This window comes from Silurus meridionalis, chromosome 9 (genome assembly GCF_014805685.1).
Source record: "Silurus meridionalis isolate SWU-2019-XX chromosome 9, ASM1480568v1, whole genome shotgun sequence".
NCBI classification, from domain to species: Eukaryota; Metazoa; Chordata; class Actinopteri; order Siluriformes; family Siluridae; genus Silurus; species Silurus meridionalis.
Window position 1 is genome coordinate 1,086,356 of NC_060892.1, and position 17,138 is coordinate 1,103,493.

The 17,138-nt window shown below is 43.1% G+C and overlaps 1 protein-coding gene across 1 annotated transcript in view; it reads right to left on the reverse strand.

Annotated features, from left to right (window-relative positions):
- The window catches only part of polrmt (polymerase (RNA) mitochondrial (DNA directed)), a 41,611-nt gene that overhangs the window by 6,183 nt on the left and 18,290 nt on the right, over window positions 1-17,138 (reverse strand). The window contains exons 10-15 of the mRNA XM_046857654.1: window positions 15,117-15,908; window positions 13,685-13,807; window positions 12,450-12,572; window positions 11,563-11,742; window positions 10,654-10,740; window positions 8,091-8,204 (exon numbers count right to left, since the gene is read on the reverse strand). Coding sequence (XP_046713610.1) covers window positions 8,091-8,204; window positions 10,654-10,740; window positions 11,563-11,742; window positions 12,450-12,572; window positions 13,685-13,807; window positions 15,117-15,908 — 1,419 coding nt within the window. The remainder of the gene's footprint in view (window positions 1-8,090; window positions 8,205-10,653; window positions 10,741-11,562; window positions 11,743-12,449; window positions 12,573-13,684; window positions 13,808-15,116; window positions 15,909-17,138) is intronic.

Here is a 17,138-nt window from a genome sequence, read left to right on the forward strand (position 1 = left end):
CTCCACATGTTCTACAGCACATCAGATCAAATACCACAGGTCTGGTTACCATGGCTACAACTTCAAATGACCTCGACGACCTTCATGGAGTCCGCTGAATAAGTTTTTTGAACGTCAACATGTTCTCACATTCCTTTACGTGAAAACACTTTATCCCGGGTGTGAAGGAGAAGAATTTCTCTAAGCAGAGAACAGAGACGTGGGTATCTACGTGTGGATCACACTAACCTTTATATGGAGAAAAGTATATTATGTGCATCTTCTCCAAACTGCTTCTACAAATTAGGAGGCGCACAGTTGTGTAGGAGACCCAAACCTGCTGCAGCAAGATGATGCCCCTGTGCACAAAGCCAGCTGCATTAATATCTGTTATCTATGGGTTTGGAAGATGTGGAGATCTCCAGCTATACAGCTCTGATAGAACATGAATGAATGTGAACACTGACTGCACCCCAGGCCTCCTCACCTTCTCACCCTCCAACCTACATCATCCCTTTACTAACACACTTACAGCTGAATGTATCTCCACAAAATCTAGTGGAACATCATCTCAGAAGAGTGGAGCTCATTATACCAACAAATGGAGACTTAATATGGAATGGTGCCTTCAAAAAGCACATCTTATGCTCAGGTGTGCAAAAACATGTCCATGTAGTGTAAAGCACCATTTATTTAATATCAAACGCCTATAAAATCCATACAGCACTGAACATCTCACTCACACAACATTTACATGAACCATAGCAGCGTAATAATGATGTTTTTAATGTGTAGGTTTTATACATTTAGACGTATATGGAGTTCATTCTGATAATATTCTAATAACGAGTAAAAACGCTGCTTAGGAAAGTTTGAGATCCTAAAAATAATAAATATATATGACAACACGTTTTATTTTCCTCCTACATTTTAATCCTCATTATTTTACATTTATTTTTACACTTTCAAGGACCTACATTTATTTTGAAGCCTTTCCAGGCTGAAATTCGAGGACTTTCAGGAAGCGGGGGAACCCTGATCAGTCCAGGAACATCGGAGAGAAATTTGTCCAACATTTTGTAGGTCTGTTGCAGTAATACATCTTCATATCTCTCTCATATCTCTCTCTCATATCTCTCTCATATCTCTCTCATATCTCTCTCACATCCCGCTCACACATCTCTCTCACATCTCTCTCTCACATCTCTCTCACACATCTCTCTCACACATCTCTCTCACACATCTCTCTCACACATCTCTCTCACACATCTCTCTCACATCTCACATCTCTCACACATCTCTCACATCTCTCATCTCTCTCACACATCTCTCACATCTCTCTCACATCTCTCTCACATCTCTCTCACATCTCTCTCACATCTCTCTCACATCTCTCAGCTTCATTCTCTCACAATCACAACTGCAGGGTTTTATATAATTAATACTTCCACTCTAAATGTCTGTGATTGGACCATTGTGTATTTTTTGTGGGTTTTATTTAAAGTGCAGGCTCAGGAACCAGAGAAGCTGTAATTAGTGTCGTGGTGATGTTCATATCGCAGGCTCTCTACAGTCAACGTGTCAAGCTGAAGGTCACGATAATTTGTTACCGAAAATCACAAAAGAGCCTCAAAATAGAAGCAAAAAGCTATAAATTGTGAGCAGCTGCCACACACACACACACACACACACACACACAAATGAAAGCAAACATCTACTGCTAAATCCATGTCTCTGTTGACATCACATCATATGAACTGAAGTTTGTGGACACCTGGTCGTAAGTATGCGATTTTCGATCATCGCATTTCAGAGCCAGAAGAACGTTTGGGGAGGGAGAGAGAGAGAGGAGAGAGAGAACGTTTGGAGAGAGAGAGAGAGAGAGAGAGAGAGAGAGAGAGAGAGAGAGAACAAGAAGAACGTTTGAGAGAGAGAGAGAGAGAAGAACGTTTGAAGAGAGAGAGAGAAGAGAGAGAGAGAGAACGAGAAGAAAGTTTGAGAGAGAGAGAGAATGAGAAGAACGTTTGGAAAGAGAGAATGTGAAGAACGTTTGAAGAGAGAACGAGAAGAACGTTTGGAGAGAGAGAGAGCGAGAAGAACGTTTGGAGAGAGAGAGAGACGAGAAGAACGTTTGGAGAGAGAGAACAAGAAGAACGTTTGGAGAGAGAGAGAGAGAGAACGAGAGGAACGGTTGCAGAGAGAGAGAGCGAGAAGAACGTTTGGAGAGAGAGAGAGAGAACGAGAAGAAAGTATGGAGAGAGAGAGAGAGAGAGAGAGAACGAGAAGAACGTTTGGCGAAAGAGAGCGAACAAAAGGAACGTTTGGGGAGAGAGAGAATGAGAAGAACGTTTGAAGAGAGAAAACGAGAAGAACGTTTGGAGAGAGAGAAAACGAGAAGAACGTTTGGAGAGAGAGAGAGCGAGAAGAACATTTGGAACAAAAGAGCGAACAAGAAGAACGCTTTGGAGAGAGAAACGAGAAGAACGTTTGGAGAGAGAGAGAGACGAGAAGAACGTTTGGAGAGAGAGAGAGAAGAGAGAGAGAACGTTTGGAGAGAGAGAGAGCGAACAAAAGGAACGTTTGGAGAGAGAGAATGAGAAGAACGTTTGAGAGAGAGAAACGAGAAGAACGTTTGGAGAGAGAGAAAGCGAGAAGAACGTTTGGAGAGAGAGAGAGAACGAGAAGAACATTTGGAACAAAAGAGCGAACAAGAAGAACGTTTGGAGAGAGAAAACGAGAAGAACGTTTGGAGAGAGAGAGAGAACGAAAAGAACGTTTGGAGAGAGAGAACAAGAAGAACGTTTGGAGAGAGAGAACAAGAAGAACGTTTGGAGAGAGAGAACAAGAAAAACTTTTGGAGAGAGAGAGAATGAGAAGAACGTTTGTGGAGCAAGAGAGAGAGCGAGAAGAACGTTTGGAGAGAGAGAACGAGAAAAACGTTTGGAGAAAGAGAGAAGAACGTTTGGAGAAAGAAAACGAGAAGAACGTTTGGAGAGAGAGAGAGCGAGGAACTTTTTGGAACTGTGTTGTTAGCGATCGTTTAACCAGCTGTGGTTTAGGTTGCAGGTAGAAACCAGAAGCTGCGAACAAGTTCACCGACTCCAGAGTCTTGTGATGTTCAATAAATGTTTAAGTTTCTGTATCACGTCTTATTGCTTAACTGTTAGATTGGGAAATTAACGGAGGGGAAAAAAACTCCATCACATGTATCAGACATCTGCTGCCCTGATTTTTAAACATTGACATCAGCAGAAAAACACCCGCATCTGTCAACCTCTAGTTTAGAACATCACCCATGATACACTGACTCTGGAGCACAGTGGGTTAAGGATTTTACTCAAGCACATGATATTGACAGATTGATGGTGCTCGGGCTTGAACTTATGACCTTCAGCTGATGTTTTACTGCACCATGAGGGCAATCCTAAACCCCTATCCTGCCATGATCCATTCTGAGGCCCTGGTGGAGCTCAGAAGGAAACACTTGAACACTCAAAGATGGATTTAGATTAAAAACTTCCAGGAACACTCAAGAATCCTCAAGAATGATGGAACTATAATGAATAAATCATCCAGACCAGGTTGAAGTTTCCTTTTTTGAGTCTGGTTCCTCATAAGGTTTCTCTCATGAAGTCTTATGGAGATTTTCCTTCACCAACAGAAAGACCTGTTGGTCTTGGTGTCATATCCTCAGAAGATGAGATCCAACGTGCCCCTGAGGGAGACTCGAGTCTACTGACCTGGTGTGGTTTATTTTTTGTGCCCTTGGAACTTCGCCTGCAACCCGTTTGATGTATCGCTGTTTGGCTGAAACCTCCGCAGAGTAATTACCTCTTTGTCACCAGCAGGGGCATGATGTGATTACACCCACGCTTAATTTGTTTACGCACGTGATTGACACGGAATTTATGTCCTCCGATCATCTCATTAATGCTGCGTTTCCTTAGAAAGCTACACTCAAAAATGGATGGGAGAAGAAACGGAGGTGTTTCAATACGTCCTGTTGTTTATATATGTGGATTATTAGTTCAGGGGGCTGCTGTTCGCATCGATATCGCGTGTGATTTTTCAGAGATTAGAGCTGCATCCTGCAGTGTGTGCAGCACAACATCCATCCGTGTTCCAGGAAGTGTGGAGGCCACCGTGGTGCATCTACTGCATTAAAGCGCTTCAACTCAAACATTACATTTAATGTTTCTGAATGTCCAACGTTATACACACCATCAACCATCCAAGTCCACTTCGAGTCTCCATTTGCTCTTATAATGAGCTCCACTCTTCTGGGAAGAGGTTCTACTAGATTTTGTGGAGATTTGGGAAGAAGATTCATTCAGCCGCAAGGGTGTTAATAAAGTTGACAGTGATGTAAGTGAGAAAGTGAGGAGACCTGGGGTGCAGTCAGCGTTCACAAAGGTGTTTAAAAGGGTTGGAGCTCTATAGCCGGAGATCTTCCACATCTTCATGGAGCTGGCTTTATGCACAGGAGCATCTTCAAGCTGGAACAGTTTCGGATCTTGTAGTTCAAGTGAAAGTTTTGAGAAGAACCACATAAAAATGGAAACGTCTGGTGTCCCGATACTTTAGTTCATAAAGTGAACATCGCTGTGATAATCACCACTTTACCTCCAGCAGATCTTCTCTTCGCCATACAAAACCGTCTCCTTCATGACTGTTCTTCAATGAGCAAAGCCACGAGCCCAAACCCTGCCGGGATAAAGCGTCTTCTCACATAAAGGGAACGTGAGAGAACGTGTTGAAGTTCAAAAAACGTATTCAGCAGATGTTGGGAAAAAATAAATAAATAATCAGGTGTCCCAATACTTTTGGCGATAAAGTTTAAGAGCAATAAACATCCTCTTTTCTTCCTTCACTAATAAGATACTGACAAACCTTGAACTTCCTGCTATACTTCTGATTATTATAAAGAGCTGATACTGGAGACTCCTTCCAAAAATTCCTTCCATTAACACTTTCACACATTTTTACAAGTCCCTAGTGATTAACTGGTCACAAGTTCAAATCCCAGCACCACAACGCTGCCACTGCTGGACCCTTGAGCAAGTCGTAAGTCGTTTTGGATAAAAGTGTAAATGCTGTAAATATAAATTCAAATGACAAAAGTGTCCTCTAAAAAAACATAACACACTCCATAATGCAGACCAATCAGAATCCAGCATTATAAATGAATATATAAATATTAGTCTTTTACTAAACAGCCAACAGAAGAAGCAGGTTGAAACCGTGAGAAGGTCCAACCTTCACAAGCACTCAGATGAATACAGAGAGGGAGGAAGACGTGGAATTGGGACCCTGGTTGTGATTAATGAGAGTTCCAGGGTTGCTACATTAATCCTGTTAGTGTGACACTCACTCAGCAGAACCCCGAGGAGCCGAGGAAAGGAAGCTCTCTGAACCATTCAGGGAATTAAAAAAAAAAAAAAAAAAAAAAACAAGGTGACGGGTGGAGAAGAGCTGACACCTGAAAATGAGGAGGGATGTTTTATAATGCCAGCCTGCACCTTTGACCTCAGTGTGAGGCCACTTACTGAGAATAAACAAGGGGAAGAATGATGGAAGGGTTAACAACTGGACGCCTTGCGTTCCGAGGTATTTGGCAACCCGTTACAGGAGGCACGTATTGATGGAGAGATACGAGGCTACACAAGATCCTACACGCCTATTTTCCTCTTCATCTTACACCGTCGGGCTTTGAGATAAAGACACATAATTGTGATTAGAAGGGTGTGAGGGGTGATATCGATATTTTGGGGGGATTTTATCGCTAACGATAATTAGACAATATTTTGCTGTTATTGTGTCTTAAGGACCATGGACAGCTGCCTCCAAAACTGTTTGATATCCTATATATTCTGCACAGCAGTGACACAGATGCATCTTTTCAAGAAGTTTTTATGGGAATTTAATTTTACTTTTATAAAGTGTGCACACACACACACACACACACACACACACACACGATGTGTTTTTGGTTATTGTTTGTAGTAACAAAATCCAGAAGGAGAGCATACATCAGAAAGAAACTGTCTGGGGTGAGGTGTGTGTGTGTGTGTGTGTGTGTGTGTTCAGGTTTCACGATTAAGGCCAATTAAACTGTGAATAATTGGTGAAGGTGCACTGCTCACGCTTAACGACGGCCGTCATCAGAAATTCCATAAAAGTCCGATAAAAAGTAACAACCTGAAATCAGAGCCGAGTTACGATGTTTGTTCAGAGGGTCAGAATAACATACGAGAAAAAAAGTGACGGCCTGCGACTGCCTTCATCATCACATCCAGACTAGATGGCACAGGTGCTCCTCTGCTTCTCATATACTCGGATCCAGGAAGTCGCTAGACAAGAATGACATCCAGACATATTGCCCACTTTTACAGAACAGGCAGCTCGCACCTCCTTTCACGCCGCCGATGAGTTTAACACGAGCCGTTAGGGAGCAGTTCCACATCACATCCGCCGCCTGCTTGGGAAAAGCCGAAAGCCAGAAAGCTGTGAAAGTGATTGTGGCACAGGATGAAATGAAATTTGGAAGGAGGAGGGGGAGACTGACGGGAAGAATCGCTCGTGCAATATGACGAGATACCCTAGGATGATCAGTACACGCTTTGCTGCTTTTATATTGTCCGAACGTCCACGCTGACCACATCTACGGTTTATATGTTTTCTTCTATGCAACACAGCTTATACGTAAGCAATAATCCAGGGCTGGGTGAGCGTTTAAGGATGCATGTGCAAGATATGGCGTATCATTCATTCATATTGATTGAATGTTGGATTTATGGAGATAATGTAGAATCCGTAGTGAGGTGCACGGTGGGCCCATGGTTCACCATGGTGGACTCCATACAGACACATCAGAGTAACTAATTCTCAAACCTTTCCTTTTAATCCACACTACTTAAGCAGCAGGCCTCCTAGTGAGGATCAAACAGACGGGTTGCCAGATGCTCTCTGCAGGAGAGGAACGTTAGTGCTCTGGATCTCCCGTACGCACTACAGGCCACCGCTGTGCTGCCGTTACTGCCTTGTTAACGTTGCTAACACGGTTTGACAGCAGCACAGGGTGCAAAACTGCTCAAATTCATAGCTTTCAGTTTGACTCGCAGCTGTGAAAAGGCCTTTGAGGGGCAGCAGAAACGCCCGACTTGGGAGGGTTTTATAAAGCAGTGTGTCTTTTGTCCTCCTGAGTAGCCATGAAGATCATCATTGTGACCTGAAGAACATCAATATTACCTTTATTAAATCAATAATTACATTATTATAAAAATGTTTTAATGGGAGTCTAGAGGCTCTAGAACACTAATCAGAAGAACTTGTGTAAGAAGGAGAACAGGAGAGAAGATGTGATCAGACTCCCTCAACCCCACACTCACACATGGAGGTGGAAGTTTAATGGTTTGGGGTTGTTCTGGAGCAGGGAAGGTTCTGGAAAAGAAAGGAATCCTGAACCAACATGGCTCCTATTCCATACTTTAACACCATGCAGTTCCATCTGGACTGATATCTATCATGGACGACCTGCACAATCACCGCACATAACTCCTATTGAACTGATCTGGGATGAACTGGATCACAAGAAAGAAAGAAATCTTCAACTAGTGAAGAACATTTATGGCGAGTTTCACAAAGTACTTCTGTAAAAAATAAAACGTTTTAATGAGATTTTTTCCGGTTTTGTTTCCTCAGGCGTTTGTGTTCTGAGATCTCCGAGAGTCTTCTGCCTGATTAATTAATAAGTTTAGCATTAATCAGCTAATTACAGGAAGTAAATAACGTCAGATCAGACACCCTCAAGCAGGAAGAAAAACAAGCTGTGATTAAGCTGCTGCTGCCGTCATTTTTCCTTCATCAGATCCAGAAATCTGAGATCTTTCACTCGGAGCTGCACAGAGCGTACAACCGGGAGCGATAGAGTTTCTCCACTCGGGAATTTATTAGCGTCTGGGGAGGGGAAGTCACCTCCAGGTCAGATCTTTCACTCTTTTTTTTTTTTTTTTAACATTAACTCTGAAAGGTCCAGAAGGTTACATTTAGACTAAAAGGGATAGAATCAATAACGGACAGGACTGTAGTGAGGGACGTGTGACGACACTCACCACGTGGTTCCTGGTGCGGTGGTAGGGCTGGACGATGGGCAGTCCCAGAGGGGTCACCCACTCCACCGTGCTGCCTGACTTAGCGATTAGCCGCGCACTCTCCGTTAGCCAGTCCTGCAAATAAACACAAGGTCACCTCAGGTACAGTCGTAATAACCAGCACAGTCACAATAACTGCAACCAAATATAAACTAGTGCTACAGAAATGTTCACGATCTCCTGCTTCTTTTAAATGTCCAGGAAGTCTCTGGATGCAGTAGTTTTATATCGGGATATTTTGGGAAGGAGTCTCCATTCTCAGGTCTTAGTAATAGTAAGAGGTAAGGCTGGAACTTCAGGAGTCTTTTGGCCTCATTAGGAAAAAAAAGAGGATGTTTACTGCTGTTAGGCTACGTCTCTAAAAGTATTGGCACACCAGACTTTTCCAACCGTATGTGGTTCTTTCACAAACTGTTCACACAAACTTTTGAAGGTACACAATTGAATAAAATGTTTTTGGCTGCATGAGCATTACATTTTCCAAAGCCAGCTTCATGAAGATCTGCTTTCCATGGGCTGGATTTCAGTGTTTCTGCAGGTTTCACCAAGTCAATTTTAAGACTTTTGATCTTTGACTTTTGGTTTTTGGTCTCTTTTGTAGTCGTTACACAGCGAATCATATACGGACCATTGAAAGAGACGAACAAAAAAACTAAACAAAAACATTAAAGTTCTGCGAGAGAATTTCAATGAGCATTAGAGGCCAAGTTACATGGAGATCTAAAGATCTGTTGATGATTTAAAGACCTAGAACTCCAAGCACAAATCTAAAAGAACATCTTTCCAGAAGATTGGAGCTCATTATAAGAGCAAAATGGGGAGTAGATGTGGAATGGGATTTTCAAAAAGGATATACCAACCTAATGGTACAAATTTGGGGAAATAGAGCAATGTGTCAGTAAACGTCCACATTTGAGAGTAAATGAAAAAGATTTTCACCAACAGGAATGAGTTTAATACCATAAGAATGAGATCTTGGCTTCCTGGAGGTTATCTAGCGTAGGTAATAACACAACCGAGTTCAACTGTCTGGGATTAGCGACCTCAGCAAGACAACAGAAGCTCACCAGACTACTGGTCTTCTCTCTCACGCAACTGTGTTTCTAAGTATGGCTGAGGAATGGAGATAAAACAGGTGACCAGGTGTTGCTGAGCCCCATTTAAATAAACCTGCTGATTCAGAGCAGAAGCCGGAGAAGGTTCCCAAAAGGGTTTCCTCCAGAGAACTGCAAAGATATAAATTCCTCCTTTTTCCATGTATAAAAGCAGTTCAGTCCCCATGCTAGTCGATCCAGACACCCCCACCCCCGCTCCTCATTTAATGCCCCAGTTATTTTCCCCCAACACATGCAGCCAGGTGTGGAAGATCAGCGCCAAGATGTACCACCTTCCTCATCACCACCTCTCCTTTTTCTCCTTCTCCTTGTTGTTTTTTTTTCTGACCTATTTTAATGAGAATGTGGGCTAAGGGGTATTTTTCAGAGCGTCTGGGCCCCGTCTGGGTTTCTCCAGCAGGGTTTTTTTCAGAAGAATCCATTCCACTGCACCGTAAGAAGCAGGCAGGTGCACGGGCTCAGCAGCACTACTGCATTACGAAGCTAAACGCATGAAGGAATCTGAACAATTCATTAAAATAACAGTGATTATTTGACAAGTGCATTATTTGCATTATTTAACAGCTAAAAGGAGAAAATTCTGACAATTCCGCGTATCGAGGGAGTGAATGAAGGAAGGAATTTATTTCTGAATAAATAAACTGAAAAAAAAAAAGAATCGTGTGTTTCTTAAATGCAGACATTTGTTAAAGTACGCTCGAATAAATATTAAATGTAAAAAAAAGAAAAACACACACACACACACACACACACACACACACTCGATTATTCAATAAAAAAAAAAAATAAATAAATAATAAAATAATAAAAAAAATAAAAAGTGAATTAATTGGATTTATTCTATTTTATTTTTATATAATTTCTTTTTTATTTAAACCAAGGAAACCTTTTATTTAAAATTGTTTAAATTGTAATTATTTTTTTGTAACTGTTTACAATGTTCGCAAATGCTGATAATAATAAAAAAACGGTGTTATTAAAAAAAAAAAAAAAGATTTTTCCCAACAACTGTATAGAAATGAAACCGAACCGAAGTGGGATTTAAAAACCGAGGTTTGTACCGATCCGTAAATTTAAAGGTTTGCCTCTACGAGGTCGGGGGTTTAAGACCCGGCATCGCCAATCTGCCACACTTAGGGCCCTTAAGCAAGGCCCCTAACCTTTTGTGCTCTAGGGGGCGCTGTATCATTGCCCACCCTGCGCTTTGACTCAAACATCGCTGGGAAATGCGAAGAAAGAATTTCATAATGCTGTAAAAGTACATGTGACACATCTACAGTCTCTCTTCTGTTGGAACCAGGGTTCAAGCTCTCGTGTGTTAAACATCTACAGTGTGAAGGAGATTATTGGTGCCTCAGGTGAAAATATGGGACGTCCTGTTGGATTGCGTGGAGTGTGATGAAGTGTACCTGGATCTCTCTCGTCCCGGTGAACATTTCCTTCAAGCTGCTGAAGACCTGATGCACTAGGTAGTGTGAGGCGTCCCAGATATACTCCTGCAGACAAAACGTTTCAGAGTGAGGTTTTTCCCTAGAGGACGCATTACCCGCTGCTACCCGGGACGTCCTGGCAACCTCGAAAAGGTGCTGAGTCCTGATTCCTTTATACACACACACACACACACACACCTGCATTCATAATCATACACTCTAATCACACACACACACACTGGTTTCTCGCTGACTCCCTCAAGGTGATAATTACATGCTATTTTGCGGCAGATCTCGAGTCAATCTCTTGTTTGTCCACAGATGAAAACAACTTGAAAAACAGCTCTGAGACGAAGAAAAGAAGAATGAAATGATTTCTGGGTCTTTTGTGTTACACACCACCACTTTCTTCTCAAACTTTCTGACAAACGATGGATGAGTTTTGACTTCCACATGCACTTCCACATGTATTGGGACACCCGGCACACATAAGTGGTCCTCATCTAAACAGCAAAACCCAAAACTTCAGATGCAGGAGCATGGAATTAATCCCTATTGGTTGGAATATGTGGAAGATCTCCTGCTACAGAGCTTTAGTAGGACTGAACCCCCGACCTCGTAGTGAACACTGCACACTCCAGGTCTCTTCACTTTCTTACCTTCACCCTTGTTGCTGAATGAATCCCCACAGAATCTGGTGGAACATCATCTCAGAAGAATGGAGCTCATTATAACAGAGTTATATGTGGAATGGGATGTTTAAAAAGTGCTCAGGTGTCCACTAAGTTTTGTGTGTAGTGTACATCTCTGTAATGCAGCTCTGAATCATAAATAAACAGATGAAATCACTGCTACTCGTCTCGTCTTCTCCCACTCCCCCTTTCCTACCTTGGGGAAGTCATCGATCTCCTTGAGGCGCTTTTCGATCTGCAGCCGTCCACCGAAGCGCGTGACCCCGTAGACCACAGTCATCACCGTTTGCTTCACCACCTTTCTGCTGATGAAGCCCTCCAGCACCTGGGCGATCTTCATGCCTTTAGCGGCGTCTCGGGCTCGAAACTCCTCCACCTGGAACACACACACAGCAGGAAAAGGTCTTGGGTACCTGCTTCATCCGATTCTCCTGATCGACGATCAGTCGGATGACGGAGAACACCGTCTCCTACCACCTTCACGCTCCACAGCTAGTGCTTTCACCCTGAGCTAGGATCGATCATGAACATCAAACAGCTCAACATGATTAGTTCTTATGGACTTGTGGAGAAAATGATAACAATAGTGGAGACTAAGGGACCAACAAAAGGCTCAAAGCTGCTCCTTTTTCTTCAGGAACATGGAGGTCATATCCAGGGCCATGTTCTATAAAATGACATACTGCTGCTTTAAACGAGTCCAAAGACACTGAGGTTGTGTTCCAAACCCAGACTCAAGACTTTCCCCAAGACGCCCAGCCATCATGTTTAAATCTGCAGGGAGGTTTGATGTTTCTGGCCAGAAGTGGACGGAGTTTTACTCAGGGTTCACACTCACACTCCCTGCACAGACGAAATCAATACGGCAGGCCATTAAAACTTTGCAGTCTTGTTGGAACACAAGCCTTTCGTGTCACCTCTCACTTTTCTAAACCTCAGACGTCGGCATCTCTTGTTAAAAACGAGACCCACACACACACACTTACTGAAGAGGTAAAAAGAAAGACAAGGAAGAAAGATCTGAGCCTGGTTCCGGCTCTGGAGGTTTCATAGGAAGCTTTCTGGCTGTTAATGCTCACTCACCTGTTGAGCCACACCACTGTAGACATCCTGCGGTTCATCACATGGCATTAAGTTCACCGACGTTGCACCGATCACGTCACGACCCAGAGCGGCGTAATGCTGGAGGCCATTACAGGAGCCGTCCTGAATGAATCAGGAAATGGTGAGCAATATGACCCTCCTTTAGTATATAATTAATAACAATCCAAATGATTCCTATCATTTTATCATAAAGCAAATGAACACACAGATAGAATGATACACTTAAATGTGTGAAATGTCGCTCTCTCTGGTAGAAAAGGGTATTGCAGGCTACTCGAGTCTACTTGTAACTCTTCTCGCACAAATGACAGGAATATAAATGCAGTAAGAATTCATCCCAAACTACACAATGTACACTGAATTAGCTGCCCCAATATTATTCAAATACTGGTTTGGGATGCGATCTAAGAACTTGAGATGCGGCTTTTGCATTTAAGGTGTTTGGTAGACGCTCTTGTGACTTACATTGATCTCATTCACACACCTGAGCAGCTATGGGGTTAAGAGCCTTGCTCACGGGCCTAGTAGAAGCAGGTTGGTGTGTGTGGGATTTGAACTGATGACCATCAGATCCAAAGTCCAATGCCTCAACCACTAAAATGCCACCTTCCTAGTAGTGGCAGCCCAGTAGTCAAGATGTTTGCCTACTGATCAAAAGGTTGTGAGGTAAAATCCAAGCCCTTAAGCAAGGCCCTTAACCCCTAACTGCCCAGTGGTCGCTCTGGATAAGGGCGTCTGCAAAATTGCTTCTGACTTCTCTTCTACCAAACGTTGGGGTGTGGTGACAGCTCTGAAGCACCAGTTGTGGTTTTCTAATTAAGAAAGTGTCCTGTATAACATTTTTACTGAACGACAGGAACGAATAAATAAATCAAATCGCAATAAACGATTAGTTGTTCTATAGTTAAGGAAGGAAATAAGGCACGTAATGATTTCTGTAATTCATCATGTTTTGTTTAAACAAGCAACCAGACTGTGTCTAAAATTCAGACTAAAAACGATGAATTGAACGAGACCCATTCCAGTCACAGCACTGTGCTGAAAGCCAGGAGAGAATCCACAGCGAGTTTTAATGGGGTGTCAAATCCAAATTAAAGCGACACAAAGTGCTGGTGGAGACGAGACGAGACGAGACGAGGTCAGGGTTGGTCTTTAAATGCCCAGTTTCCATCGCTTCTATTTCCACACAGAAAATATAGAAAACACAGACATACCTGATGTACAGGGAAATGCGAGATGAACTGCGTGGGGTCATGTGACCTGGAGGCATTTGCTATTTCCATGCAGCATGCCAGAGTCTGCCAAGGCTCATCAGCATTCATCCACCACTTCCTCCCCTAAAAAAACAATGCAAGGCAGCTCTGTCACTCCGGGGACATGACACACATCCACATAAACATCAGACCTGCCAACCACGAAGAGGAGAAAATGCACAGCAAAGGCAGTGGTTAGGAGATAAAAAGCACATTTTTACATACATTAAATATATTTATAGTAACTGCGAAGATACGCCATTTTTATTATATAGTCTCCATTCAATGTTATAACATGCTCCACTCTTCTGGGAAGGTGCTCCACTCTTCTGGGAAGGTGCTCCACTCTTCTGGGAAGGTGCTCCACTCTTCTGGGAAGGTGCTCCACTCTTCTGGGAAGGTGCTCCACTCTTCTGGGAAGGTGCTCACTCTTCTGGGAAGGTGCTCCACTCTTCTGGGAAGGTGCTCCACTCTTCTGGGAAGGTGCTCCACTCAATTTTGTTATAAACCCATGTGATCTTACTATTGTAAAAATAACACTTGTAAAGTGATACTTAATCTTCGGATGCGTCAGAACATTAACCGTAACTACTACTACTACTTCTTCGCCACAGCGGATCATCAGTCTCCGTTTCAAATTTTCCCTTCACTTGATTTAGGAGACCCAAACCAGTTCCAGCATGGCAATGCCCCTGTGCATAAAGTCCGCTCTATAAAGATGCTTTTATGGGTTGGATTTGGTGGAAGATCTCCTGCTATAGAGCTCTCGAATTATGGCACCAACAGTGGTCTCTTTCTCACCAAGCTTCTTGTTGATGGTTTTGTAGCCCATTCCAGCCTTGTGCAGGTCTTCAATCTCGTCCCTTTGACAGCTCTTTGGTCTCCTCTATGGTGGTGGAGAGGTTTGAATAGAAGAGGTTGATTCTGTGACTGGTGTCTTTTATACACATAATGAGTTGATATTAGGAGAACCTTCCTAAAGGGACACATTTGGGTGTGTGGGATTCAGAATTCTTGCTAATTTGGTTCAGGATCAAACACTTACTTCACTCGATCAAATAAAAATTTATTCTTTAATGTTTTTTATTGATTTTTTTTTTAGATTCTTTCTCTCTGTTAAAATAAACCCACCATAATAATTCTAGACTGTTCATTTCTTTGTTAAACTCAAGATCAGCAGGGGATCACATCAGTATTTCCCCCACTGTATTTACTTGACTATGTTTAAAACCTCTTGAAAACACACCATGATTTGGTTGATTAGTAACAGAAGATAAGCTAGCTAACAGACATGTTCAGATATCCTGTCATCTTCTAAAGCGAACCTAAGTTACATGAAACCTTCCAGTTCAGGGCAGGTATGATATTAATTTTGTATAAAGTCATCACCTACTGTTAAAGGATTGTCTGCTGAGTCCAAGATGTCTTCCATGATGGTGTTGGCGTATTCCAGTCTCCCAGTAAGTGAGCTCCGTTTCTTCAAGCCTGTAAGGTTCACCAGATGGATCTTCAACCAATCCAAGCCTTTAGGACCCAATGGCTTCCCCTCAGCAAAGAGCAAGACGGCTCTGGTTACGTCGCTTCCCAGGTGGTTGAAGTAGGGCGGGCACGGGTAAGTACGCCCTCGGAAATCCATGTTGTGAGGGAACCAAAAGACCTCATCCCTTACGTGATTGGCGATGGACAGCTTGTAGAGCGCATCCATGCGCAGACTGTGCATCTCGGCCATCTTCTTCTTCGCTTTCGTAGCCTCGCGCTTTATGTGGGCTTTCTCGGCAGGGGTGTACGTCGGATCATGAGGGTTGAATCGTGGAATTTCCGGTGCCTCGGAAACAGGTGGAGGAACGTCCAGCTTCTCACTACCTTTATCGTTGAAGATGGAAATGATGATGTCTAAGAGGGGTTTGTTGATCCTCCAGGCGCAGTTGCCCAGCTGAGTGAGGGAGTCCAGCACAGCATGAAGCTCCTCATCTGGGCGCTTCTCCAGCAGCAGCTGGTGCTGGATGGCGCCTTCAACTGAGCGCATGAGCTTGGTGGGAGTCAGGAGGTAAGCCCCACTCTTGGCTGATGTCCAGGGCACTGGTGGGCACAGCATGGGTATCACATACGAGTCAAAGGTCAGCTTGGTTTCCATGGCTTCTGACTGTAGTTGGGTGAGGATTGGGTGTGGTTTGATGAAACCAATCTAGAGTATCATTTGAGGAGAAGAAACCAGATGATCAGACATAGATCATTATCCTGATTTGCCAAGAAGAAAACACTTGGCACACAGTTAGTTGGTACCAAAAGGAAATTGGATGCTGCTGCAGAAGGCAAAGCAAGGTAACACCAGCTGTGGTTTCTCCTGCTTTATCTTGGAGACACTGGACCATACAAATCTCCTTCCTGCTACAACGACTAATTTTACTTGCATCCATTATTGAGCATCAGCAAACGTGGCCATTAGACATTAAATCTTGGAAGCAGAGTACGAGGAAATGAGTGTGGTATTAAACCTAAAGATGAATGTCCTAATTTACTTTAATTGTACCAAAAAGTCCATTAATAAGAAAATGCTCTTTTGATGGTGAACACCATGGAGGATTGTCTGTGATTTGCTGAAACTCTCTGTGAGGGAAGCAAAATATCTCCTCCCTCACTTGGATAGTGATGGACAGCTTGTATCTCTGTGCATCTCGGACATCTTCTTCTTGGCTCTCGCGCTTTATGTGCGTTTTCTCGCCGACTGTATATGCCTGTCGTGAGGGTTAAAGCGTGGGATTTTGGGTGCCTCAGAAACAAGTGGAGGCACATCCAGGTTCTCACTACCTTAATCGTTAAAGATGGAGATGTGGCAGGTAGGGGATTTGTATAATCCAGTGTCTCCAAGACAAAGAACTCACTCCATCTAACAGAAAAGCAGGATTTGATGATGTGAGGATATGTTGATGTTCAGAGTTAGTAGAGAATGTAGTGTGAATGGAACCTGAGGAACAACAGCAACTTTCGGGTGCTTCCATTAGGGGATCATCGGTCTCCATACCCCCCTGTCCATTACATCTGCCTCTTTCACCCCAACCACCTGCATGTCTTCCCTCACCACATCCATAAACCTCCTCCTTTGCCTTCCCTTTTCCTTCTTCCTGGTGGCTTCATCCTCAGCATTCTTCTACTGATATATCCCATGTCCCTCCTCTGAACATGTCCAAACCATCTCAATCTCGCCTCCATCACCTTGTCTCAAAAACATCCTACATGCACTGTCCCTTCAATAAACTAATTTCTAATCCTGTCCATCCTCATCACTCCCAATGAACATCTACCTCCAGCTCCACCTCCTGTCTTTTACTCAAAGCCACTGTCTCTAAACCATACCATATCTCAGGTCTCACCACAGTTCTATAAACTTTCCCTTTTACTCTCACAGATACTCTAT